This window comes from Glycine max, chromosome 8 (assembly GCF_000004515.6).
Source record: "Glycine max cultivar Williams 82 chromosome 8, Glycine_max_v4.0, whole genome shotgun sequence".
NCBI lineage: Eukaryota > Viridiplantae > Streptophyta > Magnoliopsida > Fabales > Fabaceae > Glycine > Glycine max.
In genome coordinates, this window is record NC_038244.2 from 3,333,301 (window position 1) to 3,353,813 (window position 20,513).

At 34.1% G+C, this 20,513-nt stretch overlaps 4 protein-coding genes across 6 annotated transcripts; 3 read left to right on the plus strand and 1 right to left on the minus strand.

Moving 5' to 3' along the window:
• Positions 1 to 1,639: 1,639 nt before the first annotated feature.
• On the plus strand, positions 1,640 to 3,242 carry MYB184 (MYB transcription factor MYB184). The gene is made up of 3 exons (NM_001248908.2): positions 1,640 to 1,810; positions 1,901 to 2,030; positions 2,312 to 3,242. The coding sequence occupies exons 1-3, from the start codon at positions 1,663 to 1,665 to the stop codon at positions 2,970 to 2,972; spliced, it is 939 nt and encodes a 312-aa protein (NP_001235837.2). The 5' UTR covers positions 1,640 to 1,662; the 3' UTR covers positions 2,973 to 3,242.
• A 1,054-nt stretch (positions 3,243 to 4,296) lies between these two features.
• Positions 4,297 to 7,934, minus strand: LOC100814574 (protein XAP5 CIRCADIAN TIMEKEEPER-like). Of its 3 annotated transcripts, XR_005892437.1 has the most exons (13): positions 7,667 to 7,933; positions 7,525 to 7,590; positions 7,364 to 7,428; positions 7,177 to 7,295; positions 6,962 to 7,040; positions 6,788 to 6,864; positions 6,524 to 6,585; positions 6,291 to 6,422; positions 6,106 to 6,159; positions 5,033 to 5,098; positions 4,802 to 4,876; positions 4,420 to 4,574; positions 4,325 to 4,390 (listed from the first exon to the last, which is right to left on the minus strand). XR_005892437.1 is itself a non-coding variant. In NM_001255900.3 (12 exons), exons 1-12 carry the CDS (start codon positions 7,835 to 7,837, stop codon positions 4,524 to 4,526), a joined length of 1,017 nt encoding a protein of 338 aa, NP_001242829.2. In that variant the 5' UTR covers positions 7,838 to 7,925; the 3' UTR covers positions 4,297 to 4,523. The 3 variants fall into 3 exon arrangements, 2 of the variants coding, with proteins under 2 accessions (NP_001242829.2, XP_014633860.1); NM_001255900.3 differs by having other exon boundaries at positions 4,297 to 4,574; positions 7,667 to 7,925; XM_014778374.3 differs by having other exon boundaries at positions 4,325 to 4,574; positions 7,183 to 7,295; positions 7,667 to 7,934.
• Positions 7,935 to 10,140: 2,206 nt separating this feature from the next.
• LOC100499657 (40S ribosomal protein S15) lies at positions 10,141 to 11,567 on the plus strand. Its single transcript, NM_001250939.3, has 3 exons — positions 10,141 to 10,191; positions 10,280 to 10,495; positions 11,077 to 11,567. Exons 1-3 carry the CDS (start codon positions 10,189 to 10,191, stop codon positions 11,323 to 11,325), a joined length of 468 nt encoding a protein of 155 aa, NP_001237868.2. The 5' UTR covers positions 10,141 to 10,188; the 3' UTR covers positions 11,326 to 11,567.
• Positions 11,568 to 13,114: 1,547 nt separating this feature from the next.
• On the plus strand, positions 13,115 to 19,915 carry LOC100777684 (histidine--tRNA ligase, cytoplasmic). The gene is made up of 7 exons (XM_041017919.1): positions 13,115 to 14,702; positions 15,509 to 15,688; positions 15,986 to 16,252; positions 16,826 to 16,960; positions 17,923 to 18,204; positions 18,709 to 18,849; positions 19,542 to 19,915. The coding sequence occupies exons 1-7, from the start codon at positions 13,419 to 13,421 to the stop codon at positions 19,842 to 19,844; spliced, it is 2,592 nt and encodes an 863-aa protein (XP_040873853.1). The 5' UTR covers positions 13,115 to 13,418; the 3' UTR covers positions 19,845 to 19,915.
• The last annotated feature ends 598 nt before the right edge of the window (positions 19,916 to 20,513 follow it).

Below are 20,513 nucleotides of genomic sequence, written 5' to 3' on the forward strand. Positions count from 1 at the left end.
TTATACACTTTTTTATTGAATGATTTGGAATTGTTGACTCACTTTTTTTATTGAATAAGTTTCATATTTAAATACATTTAAATAACTAAATAAAAAAATCATATTCCATTATAGGAGTAGCAATTTGAGAAGCTAAATTCAACATCTCAATGTATAATTTGGAACAATTGAGTTAATTTGGAACAAGTAGCACATCATGTTCCATTATTTTAAGAATAAAAAACTATTATGCATACTTATAATTCAAAATCAGAATAAAAAACTAATTAAAATTTAAAACTAACTTATTCATTATTATTAGTGCAATAACAAATTCTTATCAATTGACAAATTCAAATTAAATCACATTTAAGACATGGAAACTATACCAATAACTTATCACAATTATACATGACAAAAATTGCATTCGTAACATGAAACCAGCACTATAAGAATCAAAGAAAATAAAGATTATATTAGATATGATTTAATTCTCCGCGTACTTTTCATATTAATAAAGAGAAGTGGAAAAATATAATTTGTTCATTTTGAGTGAACTGAGATAAAAGGAAGAGAGAAAGAAAGCAAAAAGTAAATAAAAGAACAAGAAATAAACAATGTAATATAACGAAAAGAAGGAAATATAAAGAAGAAAATGAAAGAGAAAATAAATATGTGATTAAAAGTACTTGAGAGAAAAAAGAAGAAATTTTAAGTGTGGAAAAATTTCTCTTTCCATTTTTATCTCCATTTATTTTAACTTTTTTAAAGTAACACATTTTTTTACTCACTCTACAAGTAGAAAGAAATTTCTTAATTTCTATTTATTCAGACAATAATACCTTTCTACTTATTTATTTCTCTAATTTCTTTTATCGGCCAGAGAGTTTAAGTAATTTTGTTTTTAAGCGTTTTTTTAATCAGTAGACCAAAACCAATTTTAGAATAACAAGTTTTAGTTTATAACCGTATGATTTTGGAACCAAATAATACCAAAGCTAACAGTTTAGCTCTCACCCACTTCGCTTGGATTGATAGATGGAAGAGAATACATAACACACTGGCAAAGAATAGAAATTAAGAAGAGTCCAAGACAATTCAAAGGTAAATGTTGAAATCACTGCAGCAACACCACATCCTACATTGGCAATTGAAAAACAGAAAGAACGTGACATAACACTCATTTTCTATCCATATATGTGGAGACTTTTATTGATGTCTGTGTGGGAAATTGAGTGATTAATTTGGAATACAATTCATTTAAGTCTGTTCTTTGACTGAGAACGATTGAATGTAGCTCTAGGCATAGCATAAGCTTGTAACGTCAATTTCATAGCTTTGTGTCGTTTTGTCAAGAAATAAAGGTAAGATGCCAAGCAATGAACCTATTCACCTTTCAATGTTTCCTGTGGCAATGACTATGGAAGGTGTCGTATGGAATTTAGAGCATGATTAAAGAAAAGTATTAAAGTGTATAGTATTCACTTTGACTTCATCTAATTATTCTCACCTCCAAAATGGGATACAGACATACAGTATATAGTAATAGTATATTATACCCTATGCATCTTGCGTAGGCCAATTTGCTTTGAAACTCTAGTTTCTCCCTTGACCCCATTTAAGTCATATGAGTGCATATATAGGCATAGTTTAATTTTATAGTTTCAGTGAGTGAGAATAGCCATGTCTACTTCAAAGAGCGTCAGCAGTTCTAGTGAAGATGACAATGAACTTAGAAGAGGGCCTTGGACTCTGGAAGAGGATAACTTGCTCTCCCAATATATTTTTAATCATGGGGAAGGGCGATGGAATTTGCTGGCTAAACGTTCAGGTAACACAACAAGTTAAATACATAAATGAAAGGCCCTGCAATTTTATTTTATTTTATTCTGATTAATTTCCTTTCCATTTTATGAATCAGGATTAAAGAGAACTGGGAAAAGTTGCAGATTAAGGTGGCTAAATTATCTAAAGCCAGATGTAAAACGGGGAAATTTAACCCCACAAGAGCAACTTATAATTCTTGAACTCCACTCAAAGTGGGGAAACAGGTGCTTATCTTGTGCATTTGATTCTTGAGCTCCACAGGTTTTATCGTGATTCTTGGTATTGTGAGAAATTGTAGACAAATGCGGCCAATGCAGCCGCAAAACGGTCACAAGGACTCTCAAAACCTTGAGGCCGCGGCCGAAATCGTGATTTTTTAAAACCTGCCTCTTCAAAATGCTGGTAGAAGCAATGATTCAAATCTTGCCACTATCAACAAACATGATTTCCATTCCAAAATATTATCTTCTCTCTGGATTTTCATTTCTTTCTTTAATGACTATAGGTGGTCAAAAATTGCACAACATTTGCCAGGCAGAACAGACAATGAAATCAAGAACTATTGGAGAACTAGGATTCAGAAACAAGCAAGACATTTGAAAATTTACACTGACAGCAGAGAGTTTCAAGAACTTGTTAGGCGTTTCTGGATGCCTAGATTGCTTCAGAAAGCAAAAGAATCATCTTCTTCAAACATGTCAATTCAAAACCAGGCAATTCCTATGCCTTTTGATTATGTTTCTCAGCATTTAACTGTTGGGACCATACCTCCTTGGCAGGGACCTTGTATGAATGAAGCTGGTCCCACTTACATGGACCAACATGAGCAGAACTCAGACTCGGAACACAACAATGGTTCATGCATCTCCTTGTCTGAGTCAGCAAATATTCCAAAAGTGCCTCAGCATTTTGGACACACCACCATCACCCAATTTCATGCCTTGAATACCAATGACTTTGGCACCTTCACATATGAAGGTTATAATGTAAACAACAATGTCTATGAGATGGACAACTTCAAAACGACTACTACATGGGTGGCTGAGGATGCGCAATACCCAATTGGTGATTGTCAAATGGTAGGAAGCAATTGGGTAAACAACGATTTTGCATGTAACATGTGGAACATGGATGAACTGTGGCAGTTTAGCAAGTTACAAAAATAAGATTTTAGGGTTTTGTTTTTTTTGGAATAACCAAAAGTCCAAAACTCTTTCTTTGATGACGTTATTATTGTTATCATGAACTGTGGATTAGCTACCGAATTAATTAATACAGATGGCGATTGTTTTCTGTACATCTGTCTTGTATTACTCTGTTCAGATAAGTACTTTTGTAATTTGTATTGATTGAGAAAAGTCATTAATTAGTCACTAGTACAAAACACAAACAGTTGGAAATTGAGTGCTAATAAAGAATTCGTAAATATATAGAAGTAAACACTTTTAGAAACTTTGGTGCATTTGTAGGGGAAATCGGAATGCCGAATGCAGCCACTATGATATCTAAATGAAGAGGGCCCGTGATTGAATGAGGATGCAATTGAAGCCAATAAAGATAGTTCGTTTTTCAGTAATTGGACTTGTTGCGAGTGAGTTATGTTATAAGATACGTTTAGTGGTTGAGGAACAAGTCTTGGGATGAAAATGGATCCACTAGAACTCGATTTGATAAAAAAATGTTTCAGCTCAAAATTTGTCTGAAATGTAATATGAACAGTTGTTTTTAGCTCAAGCTCAACTGAATTCAAACAAAAAAAATAATCCTATTCAACTCCACAACTCAACTCTATTTAAATTATAATTATTTTATATATTTTTATTTATTTATTTTACGCAAAAATAAAGTCAATAAGAAATTAATTAAAAAATTTATTTAAATCAATTTAATATAAAATATATTATATAGTATTTATATATATGTATATATTAAATTTATAATTATGGTACATATTTTTATTTATTCATTTCTTACAAAAAAAAGTGTATATATATATATATATATATTAAATTAACTAAAAAATTATAGAAATTCAGTAAAAAAAAATACTCAATATAGGAATTCAATAATATAGTATATTTGATATATACATAAATTGATAGATAGATCTATCGATCTAAATATAATAAATAGATAAATTTTTATATTAAACTAGTTCATGAATTAATCAAATCAAACTATATGTAATTCAACTCGTGTATGTATCATACTCAACTTTAAACTCAAATTCAACTTATTTAATTCATCAATCAAATTCAACATTGAACTATGTCCAAATTAATTCAATTCATTGTTTATCCTAAAAAGAAACATGACATCACACTTCAATTCAATTTTACGAAGTTTTAACTTAGCTCATTATAGTAAAATAAGCTTAATTACCAAATATCATAATTTCGTCATCCTAACCACACTTATTGAAAGAAATAAAGCTTTGTCGTTGTTGAAAGCTTAATTACCAAATGCTTAATTTCGTTAAACAAGTACGTTAGCTAGTAAATAGATTAAAGTTAGCTTATTTGACACGAAATCCACTGTAATATAGATCTGACTAATTGTCCATGTTGTCTGTAATGAATAACAGAAACACAAAACCTAGTCATTCTAAACACTGAAATGACTAACAATAGCATAATTATCACCAAGGCGTACAAACGCATGACCAAATTAAATGTCAATACAGGAAATGCTAATGCAAATTATTTGGCAGCCTCAAATCAATCCCCGTGGATAGTATAACGTTCCCATTTCTTCGTTGGATCATATATCTGCAATAGAAGGAGAAAAAATGGCAGAATCAGAAGCTAAGCAGGAAAATGCAACACATCTTATGCACTCTAATCTGACAGACTTATAATAAATAGCCAGTTCAGACTATCCTATCTAATAGAGATTTATTAAATATCACTACAAATGCAGCCAAGAGGAGGACAAAAGAGTGAAAAGTCCAATTCATGCACTATCCACACACATGGGAGAGAGAGAGAGAGAGTACCTCCCATCTTGAAGCAGGAAATATATGCTTGTTCTTTTCATACCAATGCCTTTCTACAACCTTCCCAGCATGAGACTGTTGGTTGAGACAAGATCACCAGAGTAAGATAATTAAGCAAAAACCCATAAGTTTACTAGAAAAGACAATATGCACACTTGTTTTCGTTATCTTGAACATGTAGATTTTGAAAATAGTAGTAGACTAGCAGTAATAATTAGGAAGAAAGTATACCTCATCCTTCTCTATAGTGGCATCAGCAATTGTTCGTACATCCTCATGCACATCAAAATGAAAAAGCTGTACAGATAGAAAAACAAGTAACTTTAACACTGCAAAATTAATCAAAATTTAATAGGGGACACTTTCAAGTTTATAATGGCATGCAAATGTTATTTAGGGATGAGATGCTTCAGAGTTCAGATGATATGCAATTTTGAAGCAGCAATTATATAAACACTACAACATTGAAGCATCATCATAAGAAAAAAACCAGCAATTATCACAAGAGGAATTCCAACTGGTCATGAGAACTGACTGTTGTTATCTAAGCCATCACAGTTAAGTTCATTGCAGAAGATCGGAAATGAAAAATTATTATTCATTGTTTTCCAACTTAGTATCTCTATACCATTTAAAAAAAGGAAATAAATTTGTGAAAAAAAGAGAGGCATGCTTAAACCTGACATTTAATTAGCCATCAGTAAGGATTACAAGGCAACACAGAGAACCATGCAACTTAAAAATTGGATGTTGGAACTAAAATCAGTACAGCATCCCCTCCCTCCTCCCAGGGTTAAAAAACTTAAATCACTGACAGAACAAAACAACTTGGTTTATTAATTAAGTAAGCATTTGTGGAACAAAACTTCGCTCAGTGTTGTATCTTCTTCCATCTTATTACATTTGTCACTCTTGTATTATTTTTGCTTATTTTCTGACTTCTTTCTTCCAAGTATCCATATAGTTTTGAATGTGATCTTCCTTGTTCTAATAAATAAATCGATCCTATAAGCAGAATGTTAAAACTGTAATACTACAACTGTCATTTTCTGTCAATAAAAAGAAACCATTTACACAGGAAAATTTTCTCACAGGAGCCAAAAAGAACAAACACATTAATTGGGACAGGGGAACAGTTTTTTGGAAAAATAAAGTACACATGAGTAATCAGTTGCAGAAAATTTTGGCGGGGCCTAAATCCTAATTATGCTTTGCCCCTGACCATTAAGAAATTGATTATGTTATTAACAACAAAAGATGCACCTTCCAACAGAGAATAACGTAAAATAAAAAAATAAACATACCGGTCCACTTTTGCCTCTAGCTTTGTTCACAATTAGCTCATAGAAGCTATGTTGCTGTAATACACATGGAAACAGGTAAATAAGTTAGCAGATATCCTTTGGTTAAAATAATGTTAACATAGCTTATACACACACAAACAAGATAGCAAGTTGCACACAGAGTTTCTGAAATTAAAAGCTAATACATGAGGAATGATAAGGTCTTCTTTCACGTATAACAAATTTTCTACTGATGTTGTTCGAATCTCTCGGAATTCAGGAGCAAGTTGCTGTTGAACTGCTCGAAGAAACTCTCCTATGCTGTCACCCTTGCGTACCTGAATCATATTATAAAATTATTCAGACACCAAGACATAATATCATATAGTAAAGGCATGTTCAGGAAATTGATAAGTTGAAGCATATGTCCTTTACTTGCCTGGATCACACGCCTGTGGCCAGTTCCATCCCAATAGCTGTATGTGATTTCAAGAGGCTCATCTGATGCCCAGAAATAACTTAATCAGTCATAAACTTTATATGGTTACAAGAGTTTTTAGCATCAGCTAATATATGCCTAAGGGTCAAATAAGACACCACTAATATAATCATATTGCATTAGCTATACTTCTTAACCCTTTTGTTGTTTCAAAAAGAGTTTAAGAGACAGTGAAAAGTAATATAAAAGAGGGAGCAGACTGACTTCGAATTTGCTCCTGCTCACGAAGCCACTGTTTGCGCAGCCTTTCACGCTCAGCTTGCTCCTCAGCCTCTCGCTCACTGAACAAGAATCCTCAGCACTCCTATGCCCGAAGGTTAGGGCAACAGCCAATAAAGAAAGGAAGAGAAAAGGAAAAAGAAGAGATGCCACACACACCTGTCAGGTAGAAAGCTAGTTTCAACAGTAGGGTCTTTGCCAAGCTTACCACACCGTAATCTATTTGCCTCCAGATTATCTGCTAGAAGCATAACAAAGTTTTCTAAAAAGCATTGATCAATGAACATTCACAAATCTCTATTTAAACAGCTTGGCAACATGGCACTACATTGATAAAATGAAGAAAAACTCTAATTAGGAACAGCAAGCATTACCCTTACTGTGATGTGGTTCGTCCTCTTGGGGTTCATTGTCAATATCCTCAGCAAAGGACAATCGAGAATTGCCCCTGATCTTCCTCTTTTTCCGCTTTTGTAATTGAAGCTCCTCCTCTCTGTTTGGAGAGGGAGAATAGTAAGTAACAAATTATGAAAAAGAAGAAGGAGTGGGGAGAAGACGTACTCTTGTTGTTGCTTCTGAAGTTTCTCCTTCTCTTCTTCCTCAATTTTGCTCTGAATATTAACCCTCTACAATCAACGCATACAAAAATTAAATCAGCAACGTCACAAATTAGGGATTGAAAAGACAAGAGAAGAGAATAGAAGAGAGGAGAGGGAAGGTACCTTTTCTACATACTGCTCTCTAGTGACCAAACCCACAGTTTCCTTCTTAAAGGCAGTCTCTAGAATCTGAAACATACAAAGATACATAAGAAGTTATTAAAGATGATTGGGAAATGGAAGGGTAAAAGAAGAGAAAACCTACCTCGGAAGTGCTGGAACCGAATTGGAGAAGACCGGGTTGGTCCTTGGCGGAGGCAGACTTGGTTTTCAGCTCTTGGATTTTGCGACGCTCCGCTTCTCTCTGCTTCTCCAACCGTCGAATCCTCACCGCGTCTTGGGCGGTGCCCACGTACCCATCTCCCATACCCGACATCTTCTTCCTTCTTCGCTCTTCAACGCGCAACACAGCTTTGTGGTCTTATGTTATGTTATGCCTCTCGCTCTCCACTCACTACTGCTATGGCCTTCCATTTCACATTTCGGCCCATTATACTACCAAAAGCCCCACACCAACCCAAATTACTTTTAATTTTTATTCAAAGTTATAGTAAAATATATAGTAATTGAAACTTAAAAATATAATTAAAATTGATAAAAAAAAATATAAAACTAAAAATGCTCCCAAGTATATTTTTATCAGTAAAATAAATATAAAAAAATATAATATAAACATTTTTGGTTTTACATTTATTATTTTTTCGGCAAAAATGGGGAACTAGCCCCACATCAAAGATTTATTAAAAACACCAAGAAAATCCAAAACAGTTAACATCTCCTATATAAAGAAAACTAGGTAATTGAGTAGATAATTGAAAACTACAGTGCATGAATAAAGCGGGTTTTGCAAGTACATTCACTACTTGGTTGGCCTCTCGTAGAGTGTGGCCGAACTTGTTAATTTCTAACACTGGTGCATCGCAAAGGTGGGCACCATGACAAGACTCCCAAATGAGTTGCAATGCAACAAGGGAATTAGATTCCACTTCAATGTTGCAAAATTCGTGTTGATGGGAAATCCTTAGACTGGGACGGATAGCCCAAAACTCTACCAAATTGGTAGAGTACGATCCTAAACACCAGTGACCTATGCACCCCCCTTTCATAACAATTAGTGTTTTTTTAGTTTTTTACTCCTAATACAACATAGGGCATAAATTGTTTTATACACTTTTCACCCACATATTCAATGCATGAGGAACCATTATTTTACCCATCAAATTAATGCTATAACACCTGTTATCCTTTTTATATATTACATCGTTTCTTGCTACCACAATGCCTCGTTCACAGGCGAGAGAGTAATTGTTCATAATATTTGGATGGAAGGGAGATAAAGGGTGGAATTATTTAAGTAAATTTAATAACAACTAAATAAAATAAAAAGGAGAGGTACATCTAATAATTAAGGAGATGTGTTTAACAACTATCATTTTCAAAACTCCAACCCGGACTTTACCAGATTAGTGGGCATGCTCACTCCCAGTCTATGTTATGAAATCATATGCTTTATGGGACATTTGTTTCATGATTTTTTAATTTTATTTTGGGGAATGTTATTCTCAATAATATTAAACGAGAATAACATTCTTGGACATTTTAACAAAAATACATTTATTTAATTATTAAAATTGGTCGGAAATCTTTTTTATATTCTCAGGACTATTTTAAATTTTTTGTTTGGTTCATGTTATTTTTTCCTAAGAATATATGTTATATGACTAAAATATCATTTTTATATTAAATAACTTATTCTATACATCTACACAACAACAAGAAACAAGGCTAAACATTGCAGTTTGCCAATTGGAGTAAGAATTTTCAATTTTTCCTGATAAATTACTTAATCACATCTTATTATTAATTTTTTTAATATACACCAAAATATCCCCTTCGGTGTGAAGAGCAAGCAACACAAAAAGGACACCGTACAACCAAACTTTAACCACACCCAAATAAATAAAATTGATAAATTATATTCATATCAATAATTAAATTTCAAAAACATCTATAACATATTTGTCTTTTGTTTTCAAATTCACAAACATTTGTTATCAAAATTGAATTATAGAATCTGAAATATGAACTAATACATAAGTATTGATATTGAGGATATAATAAAAAATTTACATAAAAATTCCACCCTGATAAAAATTCATATTCTCATTCTCTTGTCATGAGAATAATCTCAATACATAATCATCATAAAGCTCACATGTCACTCTCTTAGTAATAAAAGATACTTGAAAACATTATTTATTACCTTTAAAAAAATGTAAGAATATACATTCAATCTCCATATTTTTGAGAATCCTAACCGATTTGGTGAAACAAAAGTCTTCTTATACAATTTTTTTTTGTTATTCAAGTTATCATTTAATTTGTTCAAATGCTAAATAGGAATCATCTCTAAATCTATTTTTCTCATTTAAATGTAAATATATATTTTATTAATGAAAATAGAATTGTTTTTTAGTCTTTATAATAATCTTATTCGTCATATTTAACAAAAAAAAATGACGAGATTTTAATATTTACCGAGAAATTAACTATACTATACTATTGAACGGGCTTTGGGGATGGTGATACTGATATTGAGGCCCAGTCCACCGAGTCTATATGGGTTAGGGTTACAGCATAAACCCTCATATTTAAGCAAATCCGAGACACTCAGTAGTCAGATCTGCTGCTTCTCATTGTTGAAAAGAAACCCTAGCAAGTGGAGCAATGGTGAGTTTTCCTTCTCCGATGACATTGACGCCTAATTTCTGTGTTGCTGTTTATGTTTTCTGATGGTCTCAATGAATTGCATTTGCAGGCAGACGTTGAAGTCGATGTGGCGGCAGCAGCAGCAGCAGGGCTGCCGAAGAAGAGAACGTTCAAGAAGTTCAGTTTTCGAGGCGTGGATCTCGATGCACTTCTCGACATGTCCACCGATGAACTCGTCAAGATGTTCAGTGCCCGCGCTCGTAGAAGGTTCCAGAGAGGCCTCACCAGAAAGCCCATGGCCTTGATCAAGAAGCTCCGTAAAGCGGTACTCTTTTCTATCCTCTTTTATCCTTCGTATTTTCTGCTTCCAATTATGCTTTGTCAAGCGTCAATTCCTTAGGTATTATGTTCTATGTTTAATTTAGTGTGTTGGCCCCAGATGACGGTAAAGTTTGGCTTTGTAAAATTGATTGTCTAGTGAACTGATTTGTTTTGGATGCTTTTACCCTGAAATTTAGGGCTATAAAACTTATTGTAAATTTCTTAACACAATAAAATAGTTACGTTTTTTTTATATGATTTCTAGTTGAACCAAGGTTTTGAGATAAAATCGAATTTACCTAGCAATAATCAAACACCTATATTTTTATAATATCAAATTTGATTTCGGTCAAAGTCAATTTTCATGAGTCCCACCATGAAACCAAGCGCTCTCTTAATTTCTTCCGGTGTTTTTGTTAATACTTATTACCGTGAATATCTGTTAATTCGTTCATTTTTCACTTACTCGATGACAAGTTGTATTCTGTTGTTTGAGATGGATTATAGATATTTGTTTTCTGTGAAGTTTAATTGTAGGAATTAGCTTCTCTGTTTAACAATCATATCCTTTTTGTTTGGTCACAGAAAAGGGAAGCTCCACCAGGTGAGAAGCCAGAACCAGTACGCACCCACCTCCGCAACATGATTATTGTGCCTGAGATGATTGGTAGCATTATTGGAGTGTACAATGGCAAAACCTTTAATCAGGTTGAAATCAAACCTGAGATGATTGGGCATTATCTTGCTGAGTTTTCTATTTCATACAAACCCGTTAAGCACGGGAGACCTGGTATTGGTGCTACTCACTCATCCAGGTTTATTCCTCTTAAGTGAAGACTGTTATTGGGAAAGCTACTTCTTAGTTTGTAGTGGTTCTGAGGAAAACCTTCGACTCCTATCAGAGATTTTGTTTGTTGTTGCGCATTTTATCGAGTTGTCTATCTATGTTTTGACATGATTTATCATGACTTAATTCTATAGTATCAAGATTTTACTGTTTAATCCATTGAAGTTTGTTTTATTTATTGACATGTTTGTTGAGATGGTATTTAAGCGTATTTGAGACTTGATAGAATCGAAGACCGATTTTTGATGGAATAATCGATAGAATGGAACTTGGTTCATGGTTCGATCTTAAGGTTGGAACTTTGATACACCAATTTGTAATGGGTTCATCGGTTAGCCGGATTGGCTGCTGTTCTTTTAGCTTGAGTTGGTTTGGTTCAGTGGTGTTCCTATTTTCCCAACTCTTGTTCAGCCCTCGCAGATGTGACAGCCCCATTTATATAACATGTTTGGAAATGTTTTCAAGCAAAAAGTCATAAATGTATTTTGGGCATCTTCATTCTAGTTGCGAGAAACCAGATCACTGACGCGTTTACAGGCATTAGTTTCTATATAAGATGGTGAACTGATTATTTCCTTTGTAGTCAATTGCTTAGTTATTCAATTTTTAACATAATTGGATTTATTGCGGTAAATTTAATTTGATTTAATTCTAAAAAAATATAAAAATAAATGTATCTTTCGTATTTTGTTTTTTAATTTATTTATTTGTTAAGCAAATAAAATAAATTATCAGCAGAAAGTATTTAATTATTTTTATAAGCCTTTTACAATCCAATTATTTCACAACGTTATTTTTTTCTTGTGAATTTTCGTCTTTGTTCTAATCTGAAGAAAATTACGCCTAAAAAGGATTAGAATTTGTACATTTTATATCCTATTTTCATATTAATATTTGTACAAAATATTGTTTTTTAATGAAATAAGAACACATGAAGATTTTTCTTAATAAATAAAAGTGCTGATTTTATTCACTGATTGCAACAATAAAGTTTACATCAGAAGAGATATTGGTGGGGGACCTCCTCTAACCAGCATTGATCAGCCTTGTTTCCACTTCTCTTGGTGAAAAGAAGCTTATTCGTATGAGAGCCATGAATCAGCCTTATGCAGTCATCAACCAGACCATGGAAAAGCTTCCTGCCTTGACTCCTTGTTACTCTAGCATTGAACAAGATTCAGACAGTCCGTTTCATATTGTTAAGCAATATGAAGAGTCCTAACAAATTACAGAGTGTAGTATTTTTCTAACAATTTGTCTAACGCATAATATAGAAAAACAAATTGTTATCATTTTGACCAAAACAGAGTTTATAAGAGTCTTAACAAATTCTTGAATGTATCCTCCTTGTAGTATTTTTCTAACGTTCTCATTTCTCATGGCTGTTTTGGTCATTGTCTTATTAAAAATAATAAATGTTTCAACGTTCTCATTTCATAAAGTCTGCCTATAAATATCAGTAAAACGAGGACCTTAAAATAATCGAGTCAAGTTTGGTTTAATTTAAGATGATTGTTTTTTATTGGAAAATCTTACCTAGTACTGTATTTGTTAAGGGTGTAAGTGGTCTAAATTGAGTAAGTTTGGTTTTTAAGAATTTTTGTTAAGCAATCTAATTGAATGCAATTAAGTTGAATTGAGTTTGTTTTTTTTACAGAAAAGTTGAATTGAGTTGGGTACTTCATACTTGGGTCAACTAATAGTATATTTTTGAAATGAAAAGAATCAGAAAAATAAGAAGATATAAGTCGAACTGTCTAAATCTAACATTATAAAACAAAATACATGTTCTGTCTTCTTTTTTTTTTTGGAAGAATAAAATACATGTTCCAAATGACATAATCCACGTCCCAGTTATTTTATAAGTCGGGTTGAAATGGATTAAAATACTAAATATTTTTATCATAGATATATTTTGAAATTAAAGTAAAGATATAATGCAATATAATACAATACGACTATAGTTTTAGTTTTACCGTTGGAAGAAAGAAATAGAAAAATTAGGGAAAAGAAGAAAGCGTAGGTAGCGCCGGCAAAGGAACCCTGAAAACTTAAACCCTCACTTCCCATAGCGTTAGCAATGGCGGAAGCTTCCGTAACGGTTGGAGGCAAGGCTTCCTCTATCTCTTCCTCCTCCGTCTTCGCCGTGGCCACGGGCCGCGCTCACGTGCGGATCGATTCTTCCGCGCTCGATAGACTCCCCAAGACCGAAACGACGTCGGCTTCGCCTCAGCTGCGCATCAGCGTCCCCGATTTCCTAACCCTAGAGGAATCCCGCGCCTTCCTTCTTGTCCTCCTCAACAACCTCGTCCTCTCCAACGCCCCCTCCCGCGTTCCCCTCCTCCTCTCCCAAACCCTCAATTCCAACCCTCCCACCTTCCATTTCCACGATGGTGCTGACGTCACCCAACAAGACCTACTCACCTCTTCCACGCTGCTCGCTGTCTCCGCCATTGTCGACCACCAGTCCGCCGCGCTCTCCGCCTTCGCCGACGTCGCCGCCGCCTTCTCCTGCGAGGCCTTGAAGGCCGACGCAACGCCCTTCAATCTCATGGATTCCGGCGACGGACACACCTCGAAGGACGAGGTCGCCGTCGCCGCCAACATTCGGGTTCTGCTCAACGGATCCAAGTCCGTCGGCAAGGAGAAGATTCGATCCGTCGCGAGGGTTCCCAAGGTTCACGGGAGTGTAAGGGAGCAGGCCAAAGCCTTGCACTCCAGAATGCGTGTTGAGTTGAATTCGGGGGTTAAGGGTGTCGTTGGAAGTGAGGAAGCTGTCTGCACTGTGCTGTTGCCGTTGGCTGCAGCACTTAGAGAACTTGGTGAGTGTAGTTTCGCACGTGCCAAGAGTAATTTGGAGGTTATTGCTGGTGATGGTTTGAAATTCGGCATTGGGGAAGTGTTTGGGAAGGAATGCTCCGCTGAGGATGGTTTGAGCGGTGGATTTAATAAGGCTGTGAACTTGTTTCTGGGAAAGGAGTATGGTAAGTTCGCACACGAGGTCTTTGTGCTGTTGGGGCTTGTGTGGAAAGTTGTGGCGTGGGAAGCTGTGACTGCGGTTGCGGTGCTTCAGGCTGCTGAGTTGAATGAGGTGATCGAAGGTGTCAAGGAGATCAAAGTAGAGGATAACGCGAAAGAAGTGGAGAAGAAGAAGAAGACAGTTGTTTTGGGGAAAGGGACTAGCTCGATTTTGGCATTGATCAAGGAGAGGTTACTGAGTGGTGGACAGATTGCTTTGGGGACCTGGGTGGGAGATTTTCTATCACTTTTGGATTTGGCTAAGCCCGAGTTTAATGAATTTTTATTGAAAGTAAAGGATGTTGTAGACAGCAATGAAAGCAGGAGATTACCCAAGATTCCTAAGGTAATTCTCTCAAGTTTTGGTTACTTGTATGATTTTGATTAACCTTTGTGTTTTTTAGGTGTGTTATAGTCTGCTTAGATTTTCCACTCTTTTGTGGACAAATAGAAATTATGTTTGGGCATTTTACTGGATAATTTATCTATCCAATGCATTTTTGCACACTGCTGTGAGGAGAGGATTATATCACTGTTCAATAAAAGAGCATGTTGTTTGATCAGTTGTAGGAAGTTACATCCTTAGTACTAAGGACTGACCTATGAAGTATTCAAGATTGATTGAATATAAAAGTAATATAGCAACTGACTTGTTGACATTTTGTTATTGAAAGTGTGCACTCATTGACAATTTTCAAAGGAATGGGTAAATTATCTTAAGAGGCAGAGAATAATGGAAGAATAAGATATATGCATTATGTATTTTCTATATCCTCTGGGTTGGCCAGGTACTGGAAGAGTGGAAGAGTGGGTGTATACTTATGTATTTGTAATATGATAGTGATTGTTGTAAGCCATAATTCACTCTGAAAGAGACATGAGAATGATAGTATTAATTGTTTAATTTTAATCTGTAGTTTAAGGCATTTTGTTCAAGACATAACTTTTAATCATGCATAACCCAATTTTTACTGCTTTTACTGCACTACTGCTGAACCATTATTATTATTATTATTGTTATTATTATTTATGTCATATTGTCATGTGATGGTGTTGTCTATAGATAATGGGATTTTTAATGTTTGTTTCTGTTCCTGGATGGAATATGTTTGTCAGTAGTCTTACCTTGAGTTTCACAATATAATGTACCAGGGGACTCGTGATTTTGCTAAAGAACAAATGACAATTAGAAAGAAAGCTTTTGCAATAATAGAAGAAGTTTTTGAGAGGCATGGTGCCACTGCCTTAGATACTCCTGTTTTTGAATTGCGAGAAACTCTCATGGGAAAATATGGAGAAGATTCAAAGTTGATTTATGATCTTGCTGACCAGGTAAATATGTTTATTGCTTGTTCATTTCTTGACTAGTTGATGTTATGACAAAACCTTTCTCTTTTCTATGGGTAAAGATATTTTATGAGGGAAAACTTTAAATGTTCAAGAGTCTGAGAAGAGTGGATATTTTTTCATCTAGAAATTTTCTTTTTTCTGTTTCTGATGCTGAATTGGACCTGTGTTTTTAATGTTTGCGGTTAGAATTCTATGCAAGATTGGTACCCCCTTCCTGTTTAAATCCATAGAGAGTTGAAAGTTAATTGCATGCTAATTTTTAATCAACTTGTTTAACAGGGTGGGGAGCTTCTTTCTTTGAGGTATGACTTGACAGTTCCATTTGCTAGGTTTGTGGCTATGAATGGTCTGGTATCTTTCAAAAGGTACCAAATAGCCAAGGTTTACAGAAGGGATAACCCATCCAAAGGAAGATACCGTGAATTTTATCAATGTGACTTTGATATTGCTGGTACTCCTGGTCTATCTGAAATTATGGGTCCAGACTTTGAGGTTGTTAGGATTTTGACTGAACTACTTGATGAGCTGGACATTGGGGAATATGAGGTAAATTTTTTAATATTCATTTTCCAATATCTAAAATTATTGATTTTCTGAAATTGTGGAACTGTCTATTGAGTTCATAAATTAAAATTGGCATCAACCGTCATGTTTTTTATTTCATGGTGATTGCTTATCATTGTAATGGTTATGCCAAGTGAATGAAGTGATACTTTCAGAAATCAGAATGTGCTTTAGTATATGGGGATGTTGGGCTACAATTGATATATCTGGTGTGTTTCATTTTACACTTTGAAGTGGGATTTTTAGCATCATTGTTGATTGCATCAGGTCTTTGCTACCTGTTGGCTGATGCCTGTTTTCTTGTCCTATAGCCTAACTTTGTTATCAAGTCTTTATTGTATCAATTTTCAGATTACTTGCTAACTGAAGTGATCTTTGCTCTGCTCGTGCAAAATCTGATCAGCCTATGTGCTAGAACTAGAATTTAACCTATTATCATTCATTTGAATGTGGATGGCAATTGACTGTGGTTTTCCTACTTAATGGTTAAAAACCATATTCAGATTGCAATACAAGTGTGTTCACGTTTGACCTTTTTCTTGATTTTTTTTTCAGATAAAGTTGAATCATAGAAAGTTACTGGATGGCATGATGCAAATATGTGGAGTACCTCCTGAAAAGTTTAGGACAATATGTTCAAGCATTGACAAGTTAGACAAACAGTCTTTTCAACAGATAAGAAAAGAAATGGTGAGGATATTGCTGCTTGTGTCTTTTATTTAGTGGATGAATAGGTAGTGTTTTTGATCTTTATATTGTTCCTTCTGTTGCACATTATAAATGATGTATGATTTTTTTTTTCAATATTCATTTTTAAAATATTTAATAATTTATGCTTTATTTATTATGGGAAGCAGTTTTGGTTAGGGATTGAACTCATTTTGTTACCTTCAAGCTTTTTTGGGTAAATCTTGTCATGTGATTTATGGAGGAAGCAAACACCCTGTCACTGTCTGTATGGTCGCCTCATTCTATAGAATTTTTTTGTGTGGTTTCTTCTTCCCTGAGTCATCTGGGTTCTAAGAAAAATGTTTTCTTTTACACATCCATTCATTTTGTATTTAGAAATTACTGGTAAAAAATGTCTGAGCTTTATGTGTTGGAGTTGGGGAGAAAAGGTTGTGCTGAAGTTACTATCTTCAAAACTGGTTATATTGTTTTTGCGTTTGTTACAATATAGTTAAGTACTACTATTCTGTTAGAAAGCTAACTTAAATCTCATCAAATGTTTATGATCTGGAATCTGCTTGAATGTGTTTTTTGAGTGGAATGATTTAATATCCAGTCTCCGTATATTCATATTATTATAAGAGTCTAGCTTGTGTAAAAGATTTGTGTTAGTTGCATTTTAGTATGTTTGTTTATGTGTGCATATTGTGTGTTTGTGTTTGTTTGTAATTTACATTTTTCCATAAAATAAAAAAGAAATTATGTTCTTGATTTATATATCTGTAGAACTACATGTATCATCCATTCCATTGGCTTAGGTCTTGAAGACTGTCATTATTGTTGTCTTACTTTTAGGTATAATTCTGGTTAAAGTTTACATTAAAATTCCACATTAACTGTTAGTATCTGGAAATTATTGTTTTGTTAATTAACTTCATGATTTTGTTGTGTTTGGTAATGTGCTTTATACTCTGATGTTGTAGGTGGAAGAAAAAGGATTAACCGCTGAGACAGCTGACAGAATTGAAACTTTTGTTAAAGAAAAAGGATCTCCTTTAGCATTATTATCTAAATTTAAACAAGAGGGTAGTGATTTCTCTAAACACAAAGGAGCTTCTGTGGCATTGGAGGAGCTGGAAATTTTATTTATAGCTCTGGAAAAATCAAAACGTATTGATAAAGTGGTTTTTGACTTGAGTCTTGCCAGAGGTCTGGATTATTACACTGGAGTTATATTTGAAGCTGTTTTTAAAGGAGGCACTCAGGTATTTTTCATGTCTTTTATCTTCTCTCCATTGTAAAATGCTTCTTCTTTCATCCCTTGTTCATCCTTCCGGGGGCAACTATGCATTATGCTAGCTTAGTTATATTGTGTGACACCCTAAACATGTGCACACTTGTTCCCATAATTCAACTTAATTGAATATAAACATTTACCAAAACTTTTCGTTAATCAGAAATTTGATTTGATATTTGTAGTTCAGTTCAGCTCTTGTTTTATTGTATAGAAAGTTCAATCAATCAGTATCATATTTGATTTGAAATTGAAGGCTCAACCATTTTTCTGTGATTAAAGTTGTCATTCTAAAAGCTTAAGAAATATGAAAAATTGAATTGAAATTCTTGATTCTTTGAAGTGGGTTACCTCTCTGTAGTTTTATTATGACAGTCACATTTTTGCATACACCCTGTTCTTTGTGTTTCATTTACATTGTTTTTGTTGAAATCTTCAGCTTTTATTTAGGAATGGGCATATGGTTTTTATGCAGGTTGGTTCAATTGCTGCTGGTGGCCGATATGATAACCTTATAGGGATGTTTGGCTCAAGGTCAGTGCCTGCAGTTGGTGTAAGTCTGGGAATTGAAAGAGTATTTGCCATAATGGAGCAACAACAGAAGGATCAGAACCAGGTGATCAAAATGCTTGAATAAGTGATAAGTAACTTTATTAGTTGCTTGTGTTAAAAAAAAATCATTTTATTCTGGGGATCATCTATCAAATCGCATTTCAACACCAATTTTGCTACAAAGTTCAGTGAATTTTATTAGGGACATTTGTGATTCAAATTAGTGTACCAAACATTCTAACTGGAGTAGTACATGTGATACCCTAATGAAGTGCACATTAAAATAGTGGGTCAAATTTGATATCCACAAACAGTCATCAGCACATGTATGTATGTGTTCACTGGGATTTTCCTGTAATATCGTGGTACATATACTTGCCTTCATGCATCTATGGGTAACCAACATTTTCTATTATGGTTTAATTATGATGACTTGTTCTGCATGATAATACTAACTGAAAAGGCTTTTATGTATACCTAATATTGCTGTTTTAGTGTGGAAACATGTTCATTTGCATCACTTTGCTGCATTTAATGATGATAAATAAAACTGATCTCCCAGTTGTCCCCTTTGGTTACTAGTTTTGACAACAAGTTTATAATTTATATGCTCTTGTGAAGTTCTGAACGTTTGGGTTATTTCATGGCCAGGAAAGTTTGAACGGTGGCATTGTCTAGCCAGGATTTGCTAGATTTGTTTTCCCTTTTTATCATTGCCTTTGTAGTATGTCTTAATATATTTTTTGGTTTTGTTAGATGGCTCGTCCAACCAAGACAGAAGTCCTAGTGAGCATAGTGGGGAATGACTTTACACTTGCTGCAGAGCTAGCCGGAGAACTGTGGGATGCTAGGGTGAAAGCAGAATTCTTGGTCAATAAAAGAAGAACAAAGCACTTCGAATATGCAAAAGAATCAAGGATCCCTTGGATAGTTCTTGTTTATGAGCAGGAAATAAAAGAAGAAGGCGTGGTGCAATTGAAAAATCTCGAGGCTAATATTGATATTAAGATTTCTAGAGCAGAATTTGTGGAGGAACTTCGTAGACGGTTATACCCTTAAGGCCCCCAGTATATGCCGGAGCCAACTTTGTAGTTCAACAATCAGAATTGAAGGAGTATAGATTTTGATGATTTTTGGTGTTTGTTCCATGTTCCTTTAGGAAAGTTAATTGCACAAATCACGTGTTTATTTTTCAAAAACATTATGCATCGTTCAATTGAAACTTTTTTTTTTTTTTAGAAAGTCTATTTACTTCATTTCATTCAAAAAAGTGCATGGATACAATTTGGAATACGCTTAAATTCTTGGATGCTTTATTAAACCTAGAAGCTTTTGTTAAAGAACGAGCTATTTGACTTACTTGCCTCCATACAAAATTCATGAGAGTTTTGGAAAACATTCATAGCAGATTTACATTTGGAAACAAGATGAAATTCTGAATTGCCTTTCGATTTGGAGTGAAAGCTGTCAACCACGAGTTTGCAATCGAATTCAACAACAAAGAAATTATGAAACATTTCATAACAGTTTTTGAAATTAGATAAATATCAAATGAATTTGTGAAATTTTATTTTAGTCTTTGACATGTATACCTTATTTATCATTGTAGTTCCTAGTTTTTATAATTTACTAATAGCTTAACAAATTTTAACTTCACAAATTTATTTGATATTTTTCTAATTTTAAAGAAACTCCACAATTTCAATAAAATGGTACTAGTAATATTAT